This window comes from Canis lupus, chromosome 24, assembly GCF_048164855.1.
Source record: "Canis lupus baileyi chromosome 24, mCanLup2.hap1, whole genome shotgun sequence".
NCBI classification, from domain to species: Eukaryota; Metazoa; Chordata; class Mammalia; order Carnivora; family Canidae; genus Canis; species Canis lupus.
The window spans coordinates 40519022-40541010 of record NC_132861.1 but is presented as its reverse complement, the minus strand read 5'-3'; the positions used below and the strand labels follow the sequence as shown (position 1 = coordinate 40541010).

The 21989-nt window shown below is 39.3% G+C and overlaps 1 protein-coding gene across 4 annotated transcripts in view; it reads right to left on the bottom strand.

Annotated features, from left to right (window-relative positions):
* The window catches only part of NYAP2 (neuronal tyrosine-phosphorylated phosphoinositide-3-kinase adaptor 2), a 261148-nt gene that overhangs the window by 23844 nt on the left and 215315 nt on the right, over positions 1-21989 (bottom strand). Inside the window, exon 7 of one of the 4 annotated variants that reach the window (XM_072796453.1) lies at positions 16991-17341. The exons of the other annotated variants lie outside the window; for them this stretch is intronic. Within the exon in view, the coding sequence (XP_072652554.1) occupies positions 17282-17341 (60 nt within the window). The 3' untranslated portion in view covers positions 16991-17281. Of the gene's footprint in view, positions 1-16990; positions 17342-21989 lie in introns of those variants that run through there. 4 annotated transcript variants of the gene reach the window in all.

The window sequence follows — 21989 nt, the reverse complement described above, 5'->3', positions numbered from 1 at the left end:
GGCACTATAGCATCTCTCAAGATGATGCCCTTTGGCTGGATGCTTCAGAAGAAAGAGAGTCAACAGAGGGTGAATGCTGGGAGCAGCACAGGAGGAGAAGAAAGAGGGGCAATGACTAGTACTGCAAGTCATTGTCCCTAGAGAATTGCTCTCATCACACCATTTATCTGCCTAGAGACGTCAAAGGGCTCCCATTGTCAGAGCATTATGTCTACATAAATTAGGTTGCTATTGAAACATGTGGACCTTATGGGCACATCTGTTTTCATGATCTCATTGCTTACAACTCTTTCCTAAGAAATTTGGGCTCCCACATCATTCCCAAGTCAAATCAAAATATTTCTCTCGACCAAGACTGTTAAATGTCCAAAAAGGACATGCCTGTTACTTTTGAAAATAGGAGGAATTCTTTTTGACATTTTAATCTAGGAGCCTGAGGAAGCAACCAACACAACTTCAGAAATCCATGATTTCATAAGAGCTAAAATGATAACCTTTCTTCCTCCCCACCCAGGTCAGATGCATAAACCACTCTGAAATAAAATACAAGTGGGGGAAGAAATGAAAATCAGAAAGACAAGGGGGAGGAGGGTGGAGGATATGGGTGTTTTGTAATAGTTTACAGCTGCCAGAGGGTTCAAATGGCATTGAGGTTGCCTAAAAACCCTACTACTACTTTCATTTCTTCTTTCCCATTTCAATTACTCTTCCTATGATTCTCCACACCTGTTGACATAAAGATAATTCTAAATGCATTGGCTACCTTCTTGTAGAACAACCATATGTTACTCATGCAAGACCTCACAATTTCTCATGGCTATAAACGGGACCACAATAACTAATAATAAAGAGACTATATCTTTTAATAATTTTATTTTTCTTGGAATAATCTCCCTGAAGACCAATATTTGATGGACTTTTTTCCTATTGGTATTCACATAAATAGTTTCCTAAATTGGTTCCAAAAGGAGAGTGCTCAAGCTCAAGACCTCACCTGCCATGAATGGATAGTTTGCCTCCTTCTATAAGCGTTCAAAGAACAAGGAGGGGAAATAGCGATGCTTCTCTACTGTACTAATGGCAACTGAGTTGCTAAAAATGATATTAACAGCCACTAACATATATTAAGCAGAGTTAATGTGCCAAGCACTCTGATTTACTCTTCAGATCAGCCTTACCATAAGGTAGATATCATGATGCCTGTTTTATAGGTGAATAACTGAGGCTCTGTGAGTTAAGAAACATGTTTAAAGTCACTATGCAAATAAGTGGGTAGAACTAGAATCTGAATTCATGTGAATTAACTCGACCCACTTTAAAAGTCTTGCACCTTGTGTCTCTGTTCTCGGAGTAGTTGTGTGATACAGTATGATTATAAACATTTTATGTTACATACCTATCACTGTTCCTGGAAAATAGAATGTGATGAATAAGTGTTCACTTTCTTTCTCTTACTATTTCACAGATTAAGTACCTGGGGCATTACACTGCTGTCCAAAGACACACCACGAGGCAAGAGAATAGCCGAATTTAACTCTGGAATCATCAATGCCCTGCTATTTCTCTTGGAATTTAATAACCCCTCAGCAATTCCTAAAACTTTAGATGCTTCAGGGACCAATGTCTCTGCTTTTGCACCATGGCCACTATTCATGATTTATGTATTTATGCCTACAATACTGACTTATTGGAGACATATCTATACTCCCTTGGAACTGAATTCTGTGTGTCCCTCTCAAGACCAATCTTTCATAGATCATCTCACTTTCTCCCCACCCTCACCTGTCAGCCTGAGGCAGCAGATTCAGCAGAAGGTGTAGATGTTCTCAGAAAGGACAGAGCCACACTTAACGAGAAATCCAGCTTTGTCCAAAAATCAAGAATAGTCATCAACCAGGAACATCCATATTGGATTTGTCTGATGGAGAAACATTTCTTTAGGAAAAAAATACTAAAATTTTGGGCTATGTCTGTTTTGGCAGCTCAGCTACTCACCTAATCCACAATCACAAATGTAAAAAAGCACAGAGTGCACAGAAGTGAATTGCTACTGGACAAACCGTGTTCTACTAAATCTTTTCATATAGCTACAGCCAGATCTAGGATGCAATGATACAGAATGATATTTTCCAATAATTTACATCTTTTTAAAAAAAAAAAATTCTGTGCTTGCTTCGGCAGCACATATACTAAAAAAAAAAAAAAAAGGATTTCTATGGATGGATACATAATACATACCTAATTATGGAAATGACATGCAATAGAATGATGAGATGATCTCTTTACATACTTTTCTTTTTATGAATGTGGAGGCTCAGAATTGTAAAACAAATCCTAGCCTTTTAAGAGCCAACAGTCCATTTTCAGTTTTCAAGGAATAAAATTGCATTGGAAGGGACATTGGGGAAGTTGCAAACTGCCTTGGCTTTTTATTTTTAAAAATAGGAATGCTATTCTCTATTACAATTTGATTATGTGTGGTCAATGAGATACAACCTGTCTAATAAAGTTGCGTAAGTAAAAGGTGTTACCTCTGTCATTTAAAGATTTATGTTCCTAAAATTCCCTGAATTAAAAAATAATCTTGAGAAAACAGAGCCCTAGAACTCTAGAAAAATATAAATTGTAGGACAGAAGAATTTAGGGAGCAGTGCAATATTTGGCATTGATGGTAAGACAGGGACTATGAATGAATAGTGACCCCTTGCCGGTGTAAGAAAGCCCCAGAATCAACCCACACTTTTGTACTCTTATTAGTACTGTCTTATAAGGCAGGGCCTTTTATAACCAGAGCTTTTTCCATACTTTTAAATCTGAGCAACATTTTTGTCTCTGCCAAAGATGTCTCTGGTTAATGAGAGAGAGAGACTTATTTTGTCAAACTTCATAAAAAATTTTAGAGGCTTCCATTTACTGGATGGAGCTCATGAGGGACTGAAACCAAAAGCTCACTCATGCCTTTCAACACAAGCAGAAATGCTAAGAGGTAAACTGGACTTGCAGTACGTCAAATATAAGCCTAGCTACTCTACAGATCACCTCATCTCATGTCTTCATTTATAGTCCCTAAATAGTTGTGAATACCTCCATGCTGTAGGTGGGGAAACAGGTTGCAGAGCTGGGTGGTGAAGGCTAGAAAGTTTTAAGCCAGGGATGATTAATTCCATGCCATCTTTCTACTTGCTGAAGCATTCTTGAGAATCAGAAAAAAAAAGTCAATAATAATAAAATTGATTTGAAAAAAAATTAGAACCATTAGAAACCCCAGTCTGAAAGTAAAAATTTATTACCAATGTGTTTTCAATATATAAATATCATTTTAAGTTACATCAGTCGACGGAATTACTTAATTTGATATAATTGTCATATGCTTTAATGAACATTGTAGACAAAATTTTAAAAAATACCCAGGCACTCACTGTATCATAATATATATGATATTTAATGCACAACTTCTCGCTTACTAGTTTTTATTTCCATGATCATGATTTCAAACCATACAGTATTACTAATATTATCTTTTCTGTTTTTTTTTTCTTTTCTGAAATAAGTACTTGCTTTTTTAAGGCATTCCTCTAAAATGAGAACATGCCTCCAAAAACAATTGTAATGGTGTCCATACTCGTAAGCTACATTTTTCCCTGAACGCAACTTGCCAAGTTTCTCGTACAATATATTTAATATCTTTCTCTTAGCTGGGACAGAAATAAAATAATTTATTCATTGTCCTTTGAGGACTGAGTAATGATAACAAAACCAATGATGTTGTCAAATCTATTTTATCATAAATTACCATTATTCTATACTCTTTAGAACTATAATTACAGCTCATCTTAATTACTGCTATTTTTCAGATAAGGCATCTGAGTCAGAGAGGTTAAATAATTTGTCCATGGAATTCAGCAAGGGGATAATTGAGCTAGGATTAAACCCAGAGATTCTGCACATCTGCACATTTACATGCAATCATACCATGTTCATGAGCAATGCATTTCATAAATACGTATATTCCTGGAGGGACTCCTCTGGTCCCCCATGCTTATATTTCATATCTATCATGCAATTCAAAAACATATAGTATTCTGGAAAGAAACAAATGGTCTTTATTTTTATTTGTACTCATTTAACAAAATGCTACAAATTAAATGAAAGGTTGCCTTCTTCCCATGAAATTTTAGAAAAAAGGTCTGAAAGAACCTGACCTTTGAATATGGAAGCCATTAGTTTGTTCCAAGTTTTGAGAAGAGCAATGGAAAGTCTTTCACCATTAGTAACCAAGGACTAATGAAAATCATTAATGTAACCTATGCGAGTTGTGAAATAAACATATCTTGCCAACTGATATGAGAAGGTAGTCATGGATAATCATTCATTTTACTATAGAAATGAAGCGCCACATCAGTTCTCTCCTGTTAGCATATAACACTGGAGTTGTGCTCATCACTGCGCTAAACGTGATCTATTCTAAAATCAGCATGTTATTACAAATATAACTTCCAAATTATATCCCCATTCGAGTTCTCTGAATCCCGGTGACCCCTGTGCCCTTGGCAAACATCAACAAATCTTCAGGACACCCCCACTGGGACCAAATATAATCTCCGGTTTTCTCTCCACATACCACTCCCAGGAGAACCTGCAAAGAGATCAGACTCAGGATATGGGATGTAACATGCTCCGTTTTTCAACCGACTAATGGCAAATAGAGAGAGCTTCCTGGTCTCCAATAGCAAAAGGAGAAAAATAAACAAAGCAATGACAAGTCAGGGGTTATGGTCATAAGACAAAGATTCTGGACTGAGGGTAGGTTTCCATCGCACACCCTGTGTTGATTCACTTTGCACATCTGTAGTTGCTCCAAGAATCATGAGAGTACCATAACTCACTGCTGCCCTCTACACACTCACCAGTGATAGCCCCAGGGGCCAAATGTGAACACAAATATTTCCTGTCAAGTATTCCAAGCACACTAACCTTCCCTACTCCCCAACAGAGGTTCTAGATAAAGGATTAATTAATAATCTCTCAGAATATTTTGATGTTAAGTTCACAAAGTGTTTCATGGGCAAACACCAGAAAATATAGGCCTTCTTAACTGGTCATGTCAAGATGCTTTTTAAATCTCCAAATCCTGGGGGACGCCTGGGTGGCTCAGCGATTGAGCATCTGCCTTTGACTCAGGGTGTGATCCCAGAGTCCTGGGATGGAGTCCCACATCGGGCTCCCTACATGGAAGCCTGCTTCTCCCTCTGCCTGTGTCTCTGCCTTTCTCTCTGTGTCTCTCATAAATAAATAAGTAAATAAATAAATAAATAAATAAATAAATAAATAAATAAATAAAATATTTAAAAAAATAAATAAACCTCCAAATCCATACCATGTAATATATATTCAAAGCCTCCAACTCTCTGCAAGTTACAGTCTCTTGAAGGCATTGGTGTCTTCATCAAAGTCTTACTAGGAGAAATGGAAGGTTTTCATTTACTTTGGCATCTCTCTACCCAGCAGCATTCAGAGCACAAAGCTAGGACCCAACTCAGGAAAATTAAGTCTGAGCTTTCTGGCTTCACCTGATTCTCTCAGCCTTAAATGGTCCTTTGCTCACCACACAGCAAGTCTGTGAGCCTCAGTTCTATTCAGCAGCAGAGAACCTGCTGTGTCATTATGCCCGATATTAAGGGGAAACAGAGGACTACCCGCAGCCAGTACAGAGCCTGCTGAAGATCCCTTTGGGACATCAGCCTTCCTGCCAAGGAAGAATGGATGAGAGGTCATACTGCTAGATGCACCCAACTGCTCTTGTTTCGCCACATTCATTTCTCAGACTGAGCTTTCTGACTATCCTCTGTGTCTAGTGACTGCTCATCCGAACCCCATTTTTATTACCAAAAAGTTTGCATGACCCTATGGTTATGCCTCGATGGTAATTTGATTCACAAGTGTCTGTATCTCTATCGCTATCTGGGAAAAGTGTACTCTTGCCATTGATTCGTAGTAATAATCCAAGGATGGTGTTTATTTTTCTAAAGAGATTGTGAAGAATGGTCCAAATAAATTTTAGGAAAATTGATGTTAATCCAGATCTCTGTCATTCCAAAACATATAAAAAATGTGAATTCTAATTTGATGCTCCCAAAACGATTGCCAAAAGCTGACAGTAAGATTTTTAGAGAAAACACTGAAATCATTTTCTGAGGAAGAGATAAACTAAGTCAATAGCACCCCTTTGTGGCAATAGAAGGGTATACAAATGACAATTAAGACCATTATTTTATAAGGGTCTTTACAATTTTTTTTCCCTATAAAATTATATTTATAAAGGCCTAAAGACCCATCTGCAAATCCTTTCCCCTGCCTTCAGGCAGAGCCACACTAGTATTATCTCACCGACTTGGGGATCTGCTATGGTTTTAAGGGTCTCCAAAGGGGAAGATTTCATGACCTCTCCCTGTAAAACGTTCCAGGATTTCACTCCCAGGTCTCATAATAATACTTTATACAACAGCATCCACCCATTTCATCTAGTTAAACCTGCTTCTTGGGTTGAGATGAGAAACAGATGGTTTCTATCCTTTAGTCCTTGGCGGTTGTGTAGATGGTTGAGGCCACAGAGAGAGAATCATAGCAAGAGGAACTCAGCATGGTTTATCTACACATCCTACACAACCCTGCAACACCAGGTCCACTGTTCAGAGCAGAGGGTGTGGTTTAAAGGACCAGAATGTGCCAAGCAAAGCTCTTCATCTGAAAATTGTTTCAGCTTTCCCTCATACATGGTAAATCCCTGTGCCCTCCAGACTCTGCATACTTTCTCAACAACCTGACTCTTCAGAGAAAGTGTTCAAACTGTCTTAAGAGATTTTTGAATAAGAGTATCCATCAAGTTAATCTTTTCATACTTTGCACATCATCTTGATGATGGAACAGAGCTACAATTCTTCATGTTTCTTTCTTTGAATCCTTTTTTCTCTTTAATATCTTAGCACAATTATACCTTTTCTATTACTGAAATGAAAGCTACTTTACATTTTCCTCATGTGAATATGAGTTTAAATATTAATGAGCTTGTAATGTTATTCACTTGAGCACTTCCCCATGATTTTCAAAGTCGGCCCTGTACCTTCTGGATACCTGTTTTCATAAGGTTGACATGAGAGAGCTGTGCTTCTTTTTTCTGTTTTCTTTCTTTTTAGTTTTTCCCACCGATTACTATTTTGTTATTGTTGCTACTTTGGGAATAAAGAATGTAGGTTTCTATTTATAGCTCTAGATAAGATCTGTTTTGATAATCCAGTCACTATAGAGATTAACTTTGCCTTGTATTTTTCCATGGCAGTGAGTTTTTAAAGGATGCATTAAATATAATGAGATCTTATTTGTGGTTGGTAAAGGTGTAAGATGCAGACATTTAATTGAGATCCTTTAATTTTAAAACAACACAGCACAATAAATGCCAAATTCACATTCCATAATGGTTTTTATATGTTATCTTTTAAAAAAAATATTATTCTGCAATATTTGTAGTTAATGTATATTCATTCTATTTTAGTCTAAAATTAGCAAACAAAAAAGATGGGGCACCAGTGGGAACACAATAGTTGCTTTTTCTTTATTCATTCATCCTTAAGCATCGCCCAGCATGGAACTCAGTACGGCCAAAAGATTTCTAGTACAAGAGCTGTATACTAACTCTGGAGGTCCTCTTCCCCCCTCTAGCGGTGACGAACATTACAGAACATCTGTGGTGGGTATTTGCAGCTGATCTCTGCAGCAAAGAACATTGGGCAAAGTAAGCCGACAGGATTCAAATCCCAGATTTGCCATTGCTAGCTATGTGAACTTGAGACTTAACTTGACCTTTAGCTTTTCAGTTTTCTCATCAGACATAGAGTAATGACAATTTGCGGGATTGTTGTGATGGTCACAAAAAAAAAAATATAAAGTCAAATCTATTTAGAAATTGATCATAGGGGCGTCTGGGGGGCTCAGTGGTTGAGCATCTGTCTGCCTTTGGCTCAGGGCATGATCCCAGAGTCCCTGGATCAAGTCCCACATTGGGCTCCCCACAGGGAGCCTGCCTCTCCCTCTCCCTATGTCTCTGTCTCTGTGTGTCTCTCATGAATAAATAAATAAAACCTTCACAAACAAGTGATCAAACGAAAACAGATTTTAAAAAATAAAACACAAGATGCATAAAATATTTAATCAATGGACTTGGGAACAGGATGTTGGATCACTTGATAAATGCTGTTTCTCTATTCTAAATACTCTGTACCAGGAGGGAGAGACCAAGGAAACTGTCTTAGAGTCTGTCACCCATAGGATCAATTCTAGAAATTTCTAGATTAAAAATTTCAGCACCTTGAAAAGTCATTGAGGCTGAGAAATATTCATGATGGAAAGGGACTATGAGAACTCGATGTAATCTGTGATCCTAGATGAGATCCTGGATGAGGGAAGGTCATAGCATTGGGGCACCTGTAAAGACTTGAAAATGGGCTTTATATGATATCATAGTATTAAGCCATTATAGTTTACCTGACTGCTTTTCTGAGTGTGATTGTTTAGAATTTTCCCCATGTCCCCCTGGTCTTAAGAGATACATGTTTAAATATTTAGAGATGAAATGCCATGATTAGTGTGTGTGTGTGTGTGTGTGTGTGTGTGTGTGTATCACTGACTAAGCTGAAGTTCCTTTGAATACAAGAAGTTTCATCAGCCACTGAGCATCCATCAGAACATCTGGTGTTTATCAGATGGACAATGAGCATGTGCTAAGTGAATGTATGAAAGCAACTTACAAACTCTAAAGTGCCAATGCTAATTACTGCAAAGCATCAACGACAGCGATACCTGCTCGTTATTAGTAACGACAGTTACACATGCTAGTTACTAGTATTTGGGCGGTGGTACAAAAGATAATAAGCTAAATAGCGGGTATGAGACGCAGGCTAGAGAATTTTGTGTGACATAGGTGACTTTAGAGTGTAGAGGCTTTAGAAGAAGGACGAGAAGGTAAAATAGCCCCAAATTAATTTTATCCACACTCTTTTTGCCCAGACCCCGAATAACTATTTGCAGAGCTGTGGCAGGTAAGGTTATCAAGTCACCCTCTGAACGTTTGTGGCCAGCAATATCCTCCAGTGAGTCTTTTTTTTTTTTTTTTTTCCCCCTGGGGTCCGGCCACAGCTCTGCCCCTTGAAGCTGCTAAGAGGGAGAGAAGGAAAGATGATCAACAGGAAGAGGAGGAAGGAAAAAACACGCCATGCTAGACTCCAGATGAGTCCCTTGGCCTCACCCCTCTGAGTCATTCTCTCTCCATCTCCATGATGAATACTGAAATGTAGCACCCCTAGGTGCTAAATCCCTCCTGAATTTTAAAGGAAATAGGGAAAGACAAAATGCTGCCCCCTTCTGGTAGCTTTAGCAAATCTTCACACACAATTTATTCCACAGCTAATAGTTGCATTAAAAGTCTCCCTTCCACGACTCATTTTGAGAGGACAGATGCATAGCAGAAAAGTCAACTTAGGATCAATTGGACGTACTTAATGAAGCCTCTGTGAAAACCTCAAGGGATGAAGTTCCGGGATTCCTTTCACAGGTTGATGAGTATGTTGAGATTCAGAAAGAAGGGGGTTCTCGGACAGCACTAGAAGCAATGAGCCTCTTCCCCTTCAGACCTTGCCCTATGCATGTCCTCCATCTAGACGTTCTGATTTATATTCTTTTATAATAAACCAGTGATCTAGTAAGTAAAAAGTTTCTCTGAGTTCTGTAAGCTGCTCCAGCCAAGTAACTGAACCCACGGAGGGGGTCATAGGAACCCTTGATTTATAGCCAGTTAGTCAGAATCAAGAGTGACAACCTGGAGATCCCTGGGTGGCTCAGCGGTTTGGCACCTGCCTTTTGTCCAGGGCGTGATCCTGGAGTCCTGGGATCAAGTCCTGCGTCAGGCTCCCGGCATGGAGCCTGCTTCTCCCTCTGCCTGACTCTCATGAATACATAAATAAAATCTTTTTAAAAAAAAAAGGGTGACAACCTGGACTTTCCACTATGGCATCTGAGGTGGGGACAGTCTTGTAGAACTGAGCTGTGGGGTCTGGTGTCATCTACAGGCAGATTATGTCAGAATTGCTTGGTGGTGGGGGGGAAAACCTTCCATACTTCAGAACGTGAACTGCTGAACACACATTGCAGCAGGTGTCAGAAGTATAAATGTTATATGAGATATGTGTTATTTTAAGAGGTAAAATCTCATGTTGAACTATTTGTGGGGAGAGAACTTCATAATCACTTCTATTAGACACTGTAAATGTCTTAATTTCCTCCAATCCCAGTTTATGTTCTTTCCTAAATGGATATTTGCATCATTAAAGTTTATCTTTCTAAAGTGGACCCCATGACATACTCTTCCTCTTTGGGTCAATAAAGCTGCTTTTTTTTTTTTTTTAATTTAAAAAACCGATTGTTAGGAATGAATTGAGGGGGTATTTTCCTTTTTGTGTGAATTGCAGGCATTATGTTATTTTTCTCAGTGGCGCCTGAATTTTAATTCTCTTCTCTAACATTTGTCTCTCACCCTCTACCAACAGGTAAAAATAGTCAATTAATGGAGGTGGGCATATGTGATGACTATGTGCAGAGCCACCTGTCAAAAGCCCAAATGCTTCTGCAAATTATTATAACAGCTTTGCAATAATATGCTTATCTGTTTCCACCTTTAGCATTAATTAATTTATCCCTTCCTCTCTCCCTCTCTCTCCTCTCTCCTCTCTCCTCTTCCCCCCCCCTCTCAAAATCTGGTAAAAAAAAAAGAGCATTAATTAATTTATTCATTCAGTATGTCTAAGACAACTAGAGATTTCTAAGATGAACATATACATCCCACCCCTCAAAGAGTCTACGATCTAATGCAAACAATTATAATGTGCATCTTTGGAATCAAAAGAGGTGTCTTTGGAAAAATTTTTATAAAGGGGAGAGGGTTCCATGGTCAAATATATTTGAGAAGTATGGTGTGTTATAGTCTCCTCTTTGCAGTTTCCAATGTAACATCTGCAAATTAAAACCTCTGATAGTAAAGGAATTTATCTAATCTGACCTTTCTCCAGATGGCTTTTTTTGGTAACCGAATGGAGGATAACATCCCTCAGACAATGTTCTCCTTTATACAAATATAAGGCAAACCAGGCATAGAGTTCAGGGGAGATGTAGAGAAGGAAAATACGCAGCCTCACAAAATGGGAGAACACAACTGATTCCAGACTTGATGTATTGATAAGGAATGGTTTCCAGGAGCCCAGGATTAAGAGGGGTGTTCCAAGAAGGAAGTGTTAGGCAAATCTTGGAGGCATCCCTGGGGCATTTGAAAGGAGAAAAACCATGGAGGCTAGTGGATGGGCATGAGATGTACCAGATAAGGTGCTAATAATGAAGCTGAAGAGAAAAACCAGGGCCCCATCAGACACACCTGGAAATCCATGGAAAGCAATTTATATTCCAGCCTGTAAGCAATGGGCATATTTTACAGAATTCTGCATTGAGGAGTCAACCCCTAGCACTCTCTTATTGGTGTGGAGGCTGGATAGGGGCCAGGTGAGGAGAGTGAACACGAGTCGTCGGGGGAAAAGCATGGAACCTGCCATAAAACTGCATGATCATTTTGCAAGACACTGTTGGTTCTGAGGCTGGAACATAAAGCTGCTGTAGTGGCCTGAGTCCCACTATCTTCCACTCTCCTGTCTTGTGGCTTGTTTCCCCCTAACGCACCATGCAGCCTTACAGTGCTTTGCACTTCTTTGCCCAAGCAGTGTTAAATGTTAAAAAATGAAAGCCTACATGTTAAATAATAAATTAAGCATTTACATTTAAACACTCTAGCTTAAAATGTGATTCATTATCTCATTTCATATGGATTTAGAAATCAAAATGCCTGGAAATTCCGTGGGGGAATTCCTGGGGAAGACAACCATGGGATGTTAAGTGCTTCCAGTGTGAGACTTCTCCAAGGTTTCCTTGTTTCATATTTAGGTGAGTATCAGACAAGTGACAGCACAGATCACCTTCCTCCTGAGGTTGTATCCTGAATGATAGGTGACTGCTCTGGAAAAGCCTCAACCCTTTCATATGCAAAGCTGATGGGGTGGGTATGATTACTCCTGACACCTTCTGGTCCTTCAAATAACTTCCCCATTTCCTGGGAACTAAGCATTCCAGACTCCATCCCTGTCATAACAGCTGACAACTAGGGATTATTAACTAGCTTTAATGCAGCATTTATTTTAGAAAACAAAGGCTTTGAAATGACAGTACGGTTGTTTCTCCCTCCCTTTAAAGTGGCTGTTCACAGATTCCCCACGGAAGCCCAGAAGCTGGATAAATCTTGGTAAATACATTATTTGTCTTTTGTGTGCTGTGGTTAAGTTAAATCTACACCACTGCTCTGGAAGCTGTGTGTATGTGTGCATGTGTGTGAGGAGGTGCTTCTTCTGTCCAGTGGGTGAAAAGAATAAGATGTGATCAAGTGTTCATATCCCTCCTCGTGCGCATGCACACACGCCACACCCATGCCCACCTGGCTGGTTTCTCAGGACACCAATTCCCGGTCCATAAGAGGATGACACAATCAACGGGGGACATCTAGCTTCCTTCCAGGAGCTCCATTCCTAGCCCCACCTCACCCTTGGAGATCCTGCTCTTAGGTGGTACCTTGCTCAGTTGCAGTCTGCATTGAATTTGACCCTCTGATATGTTAGCTTTTAATCTAGAGGAGTTCAAAGGCAAGACCTGGAAAAAAAATATCAAAGAATGACTGAATAAATCAATGAATGGTATAAATAGAAATGAAAGGAGGGGAGTATTAGGAAGAGAGCAAATTCGGAAGGGCAGCTATTTCTGGTAGAAAAGGAAAACAAATGTTGAGGAGATAGAACCACCTGGGCTTACACCCCAAATAGCCATGACTAGCAATGAGACCTTCAGCAGGTAACACGTTCTATCCCCATGTCAGTGAAATGGGGATAATGTTATCTACTGCACATGTGGGCTGTGAGAATAAAATCAGGTAATATAATACCTTGAACATTGTGTCAAGCGCATAGTAGGTCCTCAACAAATGCCATTTTAGAAATCTACTTTATTTGGGGAAGAGGCTTTCAACCAGAAGGATAATGTTTATTCACAGCACAGAACAGAGAACAGCAGTTTGTCCAGCAGATGAACTAAGTGGAGAAAGTAAAGATTTCTAGGGCTTCTTGCATAAGGCACTCATAATGTGGGTATATTTATTATTCTGAGTCAAGTGTAGCCTAACTTTGAGCCAACAGTAATATAACATGCACATTTCTTTCCGATTCACATGTACCCGAAGTTGGAAGTAATTTTACCCACTAGTTAGGGAGGCTTCTCTTTTTAGGAAAGAATCTTAAGTAAATATGTTCATGGTAAACAAAAGCAATCAACAGGAATCTTTCCATTCAGCCAGTCAAGCTTTCTCTGCTAGTTTTCTTTTCAGAATCCAACATCGGAAAAATGATCTCCTTTCCTAGAGGCTCAGGTTGGAACTAGGAAATGACAATGCACAGAAGATGTCATAAATCCTAAAGAAAATAGTTGCATCTCATCATAAAGAATACATAACATTCGGGATGCCTGGGTGGCTCAGCAGTTGAGCGTCAGGGTCCTGGGATCAAGTCCCACATCAGGCTTCCTGCAGGAAGCCTGCTTCTCCCTCTGCCTATGTCTCTGCCTCTTTCTGTGTCTCTCATGAATAAACAAATAAAATCTTTAAAAAAAGAATGCATAACATTCAGAGATCACTGGCCGTGGTTCATTATTCCCTCCCATCCCCAAAAGTACAGGAAGGTGTATTTAGAGGTTAGACAACCTAAAATTGCAAGGCTAAAGTCCTGAAAATTATCCAAAACAAGTGCCAAAGAAGTCGTTTGTTCTGGATTTCTATAAGTATTGTGGTTATTGTCGCAAACAGTGGATTTTCTCGGTCATAAATCAGTTTTGTTTGCTTGGATTATTTTTAAAACCCAAGTACATAAAAAATAAATAAATACATAAAACCCAAGAACAGATTGTAAAGCATAGTTTGGGTGCTAGGTGGCGCTCTGCATCTACCTACTGTTCACGCTCCTTTCCCCAGGCCAGCCCCATCTACAACCTGACACTCTTTTCAATAGTTAGAGCCAATGGTCGGGAACGTTTCTGTGGACTTCTGCTAACAACTGGCCCCAGAACACACACAAACATGGCATTTAACTCTCAAATGGAGTTATCAATCTGTAAAGCTTTAATGGCCCTTCAGTGGCTATCTATCTGTATGCAGCTCGGACAAGCTCTACAGTGATAAATTGATAGCTTGTTCTCTAGACTGAGCCAAAGTATCACTTTCTGGTCTACGGACATTTGGAATAAGTCTAGCAGTTAAATATTTTCAACTGCCCCCCTTCCAGGATTTCTATTTTCTGATCATTTAATAAAAGTTGGATATTTGAATTGATATCGAATTGGAAACTTGAAAGATGAGCTTGAAAACACATGAAATGGACTGACATGATGTCACGAGGGTTTAAAATCTTCAGCTTTACTTTCCCGAGTAAGTCCATATTATGGTTAGTTTCGTAAACTAGAACAGCCTTGGCATCCGAAGAGGAATAAATGAGGCTACAGAGGACTAAACAAAATATACAGATTCCATTGTCTCTCTGACTTTGCTTAAGAAATACGAAGCGGTGCCCCCTGACGTCCATACAGCGGGATGAGGCTTGGCCCGCATTCACTTGGCAAGGCCGCACGTTCTTAATATCCAGGCTTCGTGTGCACATAACAATTTATAATGCAATATCCTGAATGCTTTCTTCTTTAAAAGGAAAAGTAGGAATTAAAATGCTCAACAGTCAGATCAACATGATGGAATGAAATATTATAATGGGCATGCTTGTGGATAAATACATGTGCATGTAGGAGAAGAAAGCATTTAAAATTGTGGTCTGGGGAAGCTCTAAGTAAATGTTGAAGTTCGCAAGAAACTTATTAGCCTGTGTGTCTGCATCCTTTGTCTTGACGCCAGCAGGTAATGGCTTCCTCTGCAGCCTAAACGTTTTCTTTATGTTCATTCATACTTTCACTCAATTAGGACAGTATAGTAGTATCAGGGGGCAGGTGACCTTTCTGAAATGCTAGCTTTAGTAAGTTTCTACTCACTTGGCTTCCAAGCCACACACGAGACCTATAGGGTAAGAAGAAATGCCAGATACAGACTCTTATTGTATAGTAAATAGCCAAGTACCTAATTTCCTATTTGGGAAAGGAATAATGAATAGAATCATATCAAGTGTAACAGGGAGGGGGCAAGAGAAATCAATCTGTCTCAGATGCTGGCAATAAGGAGATGCACCAGCTAGAGAATTTAGAGTCAGTAATAAAAATGACTAAAAGTCTGTATGGTTTTTACTATCACCATGCACCAACAATTCTACACAAGGTCAGAGATATAGGTGGATAGAACCATTCACTTCGAGCCCACCCCTGTCGGGAGACCACTGATTAGAACTGCTCTCCCACTTAGAAGTTTCCAGCAAGCAGGGAAGTGAATTTTTGGAAGGAAAAGCTATAAGGGAAAAGAGGAAGAATTAGTATTTTTCTAGCAGTTTCTGTCTGTCCACCCAAGATTTTCCTACACATGTTATCTCATTAATCCTCAATGACAACCAACAACATTCAAGGCAGATAACCCTGTGCCCATTTTACAGATAAGAAAACAGATTCTGAAAAGTTGAACAATGTATTCAAGGTCATATAGTTACTAACTGGTGGGTTCAGAACTCTAAAAGTAGTCCTTCATCTTATACATCTCAGGTTTTAAATCCAACTGAGTAGCTAAGATCACAGACTGCCATTTAATAGGTATAAAACTTAGACAAGGCACATGAGTACCCTCAGTTGTCATGTAGAATGAGAACAGTCCCCACGGGGTAGAACTGTAGAGAGCATACCTGCAATGATGTAGGGAAGCTCTCGATATCGTCCCGCAATATAATAAGGATGTCAGAGTTGACAGCAAATGGCACATAATAAATGGCACTTGTTATGCAAACCTCATCTAAGAGATCCAAACAATTTTTGGTCTTTACCATGGGTTAAAGAATGCTGGAGTATATACTGAAGCCGCTTCACACTTTCACACACCTGCAGGCCTCGTGGGTCAGGTTATCAACTTTGATGCTGAGCAGAAAGACACACACACACATATCAGGGACTACAGTAGAGTCAAAGGTTGGACCCTCTCACAGCCCATTTGTCCCCATCCCCACCCATCTGTGTCAATTGGTTGATGATTTCTTAGAGAACATCCTCTAGTTTGTTACACTCTGCCTCCTACCGAAAGGGGATAAAAGGCAAGATTATTCTGTGGGAGGGACTGGCATATGAGCACAGGGATAGATTTGTTGAGGTTCATTCTACTTGATGATGGTGTTATTGAGAGATTGGTCATGAGACCAATGGTATTTAAAAGGTGACTCCCAAATACTGTGTCACTTGGAATATACAAAAGTTAACATGGGATGCCTAAATCATATGCCAAGTTTCTTAGCTGTACTGCAACATGTTGTAAAAAGCTATCCGAGTCTCTGCTCCTTGAATTCTTTGCATAAAAGTGGAAAACAAATAATCCCAGTATTTCATTACACGTATTACTGGATTTGCCTATTATTTAAAAGCAATAACAAAATTTTCCTTTTTCTTCAACCATGACATTAATTATAGAGTGTCAATGGGAAACTAAAGGATAATATTTACATAAAGCAATCAGACAAAATTATTGAGAGCACACATAAGATAATGCTTTTTTGTTTTTGTTTTTTTGGCACTCGCCTTCTTTTCATGTACTTTTGCCATAAGACATGGCAATAGAGCAATATAAACATTGACATTCTGACTTATAATATTAATTTATTCCACATTCCACAGAGCTAGATCCAATTTCTTCAGTAAATATCATTATTGTAACAATTATAATTTCTTCGTAACATACTCTCAGTTAACATAACACTTTATTTTACAATTTAAAGTTAGTACAGTTAAACCCTTCTCCAGATAACTGTAAACATAGCAGGGGTTTCCAAGGACCCCAATTAGGTTTTTACATATTTGGAAATATAGGTCAAGTTAACTTGTATGCAGGATGAAGCAAACAATAGGAGTCTTTTTAAAATCTAAAGCCTGAAGGAAGCTCGGTGGTGGGAAGCTATGTGTTAATGAAGTGAGTTCAGCGTTTGCTGCTTGGCTGTGGGTTCTGTTTCCGCTTTTTCTCCATTTCCATCATGCACTGTAATCATGAGCATATAATCAAATCAGCTGTGTAAAGTACATATACAACACAGAACACTCTCTCAGGTCAGGTCTCATAGGAGGAGCTAGAATGGTCACAAGGTCTTAACAACAAGAGTTTGTTCAACATTTGAGCAAGGGATGGTAGAGAAGGACTCTTTCCTCATGTTAGGTTGGGATGGCACATGCTCCCCAACCCTGTTCCCACCCTTCCTAACACTGTTCTCTCCCATCCACCACAAAACTTCAACTCCCAGATAGAAAACACTCAAAAATGTATCTACGACTGATCACAAGAAACCTCTTAATCCGTATGTTCTAGGTCTACAAGACTTAAGGCTAGAGTAAAGTATGTACAGTCGTGGCAAAACAAGTCCTGTCCGTGCGAATGGTAGCATTGAATTTTAAGGAGAAAACACTGTTGAAGCTTCTCTAAGCTTCTCTATTCTTAAGGTTGTTTTTCTTTTTCTATTTGGTCCTATGCATGGAAGGTGCAGTTGAATAAAAACATACCCTTTAAGGTTACATTATTCAGAGATGTAGATAGGCATGGAGTAGATGAAAATAGAATTCCTTTCTATGTCCTTGTTTGATCATTTATATTAATATTCTCACTCTCCCTTTGTCTTTCACCTTCCTTATGTTTTCCAGGCTCCTCTAAGTTTTATGTGCAAATGTTCTGACTATATGGAAGCCTTAAAGAGAGCCCAGAACTCATGCAGATCCTGAGAAAGAGCAGTGGTCTTACCAAACTTTAGGACAAAGCATTACTGAGGCTGTGGGACAGATCAATGCATCCCACTGCACTGGAGTTAGGAAACAAATGAAAAGGACAAAATTAGGGTGTGTGAGAAAACATTTTTTTTCAAGGATATATATATATATATATATATGCATATATATATATATATATATGCAGACATTTATCAAGAGAGAAATTTTGTCAGTCGGCGAAAGATCACGGAGTCTCACACAGTGTGCTGGCCGTTAGAAGTATGCCTCGAAATTGGGCACAGCCTTGTCACAGAATCACACATACTGATCCTTAATCCCTATCTTTGGATGATTTACCTTTCTTTTTTTTTTTTTTCCAGAAAAACAATTTTGACATCCAGGCATGGCCAGCACACACGCTGGACATGTGCCAAGCTTGGACACCCCAACACGTTCTTTCATTTTCTAGAAAAGCTGGCCAGATGCTGGTGTGCAGGCATAGCTATAGCATCTGTGGGAAAAGAAAACATGTTCTACTCTGCAGCCAGCCCTGGGCTGGCTCTCATTATGTTCCAGCAGGGTCATCAAACCGAAGGAGGATGTGAGGAGCTTGGAAAGAGTCCAGAGGGCTGGCACTGAAAGGAATAAACATCTGAGAAATCACCCTGAAGGGCAAGTTGCAAGAACCTGGGTATGCTCACTTGACCAGCAGCTGGGGTGAGGCCTATCCTAGGCAAAGAAGAAGCATCTGTCATGGTGCGGAGGGCCCACGAAACAAGAGATAATGGCCTTGGAGGAGACTGTGAGATTTCTAAAGAGATTTGGGTCTATCAGCCTTCACAATGTATGTCCAAAGGAAGTTACAGATGGCCTTTTCCTAACCCTTCCCCAAGATCAAGGATAATCAGAGATAATCCAGTTTTGAAGGATAAACTAGCCTCAGGGAGAAGGTGAAGTTTCATTTCATCACTTAGGTCACTGTTATTGTGATGTGATTCTGTGATATGATGTGATCACTGCTGTGTGATTCCCCGACTCCACCTGGGGATCTGTTGTTTAACAAATGTGAAGTGTGGACATTCATGAGTGAGTGAATGTGAGCAAGTATGTACATGTATGTGTGAGTATGTGACAGTTGTGTGGATGAGGGAGCTTAAGTGTATGGAAATGAGTGTTTAAGTGCGTGTGTGCGTACAGTGGAGCATGTGGTGTTCATCCCCTTCCTTCCCTGAAAAACAAATACAAACATTCTTTGGGAACATTTTTCCAAAGAAAGCTGGCACTTCTGTGTAGAGACACACCATAGCTGCTCCATTCTTGAGAGAAAGCATGGCTTTCCCATGGCCATAAGCATTGGCTGCTGCCCTATCATCTGCTGTAGCAAGACTACAGATGGTGTCATCACCAGTGGAATGGAGGTCACATTCCAAGAGGTAGGTTGGTTCTTGGCCAGATACAGAGGAATGACAGAAACATCATTTTCTACTGTCTATAAAAGTGGTCACACTCTTTCTTCTGAACACGTGGCTTTCTACTTTATTACAGAAGAGAAAAAGAGAGTTACATGGATTTCAAGTTCAATATGACTTCTATGCCATTTTGCTTTTTTCATTTTTTAAAGACTGCATTTATTTATTTGAGAGAGAGAAAGACAGAGATAGCCACAGAGATGCTGAGAAAGAGCACAAGCAGGGAGGAGAGCAGGGAGCTGGCTGCAGGGCTCCATCCCAGGACCCTGAGATCATGACCTGAGCCGAAGGCAGACCCTTAACCGACTGAGCCACGCAGGTGCCCCAGTGAAATTTTACTTTTATAACTAAAGAAAGAAAATAGCATTTTCATAGCAGGAACAGAAACTCAGTTTAATTTTCAAAGAACTGCTTTAAGATGAATGCCAAAATATGTGGCTGCATTGCAATAAAATTCCAAGGAAATGTCTTACCCCATGTCTAGTCTACTTATTCTGGAGTAAATTAAGAGAGAAAAAAAAAATTTGTTTTCATCTCTCTGAGTTTCAAAGAATATAACACTCTAATGCTTTACAACTCACTTCTCTCCTGAGCACTACATTTTCTCTTGCATATTTCGAACTTCCAGTCAGATAAGATTATGCATTTCTACAAATCTTGTGTTTACTGTAGTTATCAGAGGCCAAGATTGCAAAACCAAGCAAGTGTTATCTTGACCTTTGTTAACACACAAATGCTGATGGTAGACAGTCACTGCTGGCCCTAGGCTCCTCTGTGGCTCAGTAATGTAACTGTCACTAGACTCTTTGGGGGTGGGCAATCATTATTGGCCTAGCCGGGGAGGTGGTGGAGGGGCACTTGCAGGCAACCTCCGTAATTCTCTGCTGGAGCAATGTTAGGCACTTCCATACACATACTCTTGCAACACTTCTTAGAAAGCTCTTATCATGACATGTAATGGTAAGTCAAAAATTGTACTGAGGAAACAGAAAAGCGATAAGATGTGAACAAGCAATCTGAAAGGAAACACAGTTCCTTCTCTATGAACGATAATGTCCCTTAATGTGGCTGAAATGTCACTGGCATCCTAAAGCCAAGTTCCTCAGCTGATAAGCACCCTTAGAATTATTTTAGGGATTAGCAATTGCTTTTGTTTTAAAGGAATCACGTGGTTTTCCACAATTTCCTAATAAGAAGTAGATTCATCTCCTATTAAGCATTCTGTGTTATGTAGTTCCTGGGAACCCTGATATCAGGAAAAACTGCTTCAGAAGCCACTTAGGGTGATTGTTTGATAATGCTAGGCATTCCATATCCTAGTCGGTGTACAGATATTCACTCTTAGAGTCAACAGGTTAACGCTGCCTTGGATTACCAAAAAAAAAAAAAAAAAAAAGGCAGTGTCATCCAGGTTGTGAGAGACACATCTCAGTCAAGAGCATGGGAATTAAGTGAGAAGAGAATCTTTCATAGGTAGCCACTGACTTTAGCCCAATGTTAAGTCATAGGAGTGCAAAGCCAGGTTCTTCTGAGTCCTGCTTACCTCTTTTGTTCTAGAACATAGGAATAGGCAAATACTACAATCAGTCACAGTCCACAGAGGAGAGTCTCAGAGGCTCACCTTCTAATTTGGAAACCTGACAGCCCATCTACATATGGATGTGTGCCAGAATTTCTGCTGGTTTGTAGGGAAACTAACAGTGTGTAAGCAATGTGAGGAGGGGGAAGGGAAGGGGCCTTCTCATGTTGCTATCTTCGGAAGAATGAAGCATATCCCATTAGGTGAGCAAAGAGTTGATAATGCAAAGGCACAAACATTGTGTCTTGTTTTTATTCAAGAAGTTTACCCCAAGAACCTGCTTTCGTTGAGAATTAAAGGGGCTTAGGATGAAATGACTATAAAGATAATTAGAAAAAAAAGGGGGAAAAAAACAGAACACAAAACCACACTGTGATACTGAGGGCAATATAATAGCAAGGTACATGTCTTCAAAAAATCGATTATGCTAATGCAACCTTTTGACAGTCAGCTAAATTTCTTTCCTTTCTGTATCCAATTTTTTAATCTTTAAATATTGATAAATGTAATTTTTTAAAATAGCTTTAAATCAACTAAGATGGCAGTTCATCTTAGTGAGGTCAATTGTTTTATTTATTTATTAATTCATTGTCTTATCGTTTCTACTTCTTTTTTGCCCAAAAAGCATTTGAGCTGAATACATTTAGTTATGAAAGCATTTAACATTTTAAATTAAGACACAAGGAATTCTAAATGACACTTGAGATGCCCTTGAGAGAAGCCTCTCATCGCTCATGTTTATAGATATCTCATATATTCATAAATCAAATCCTGTGCATATTTAAGCCAGACCAAAATGCTAAAAAGCACCATGTCTCCCATTAGAAAAAAAAATGCAATTATTCTGCTTAGTTATGTTTTTAAAATAGCTTGACATTTTAAAT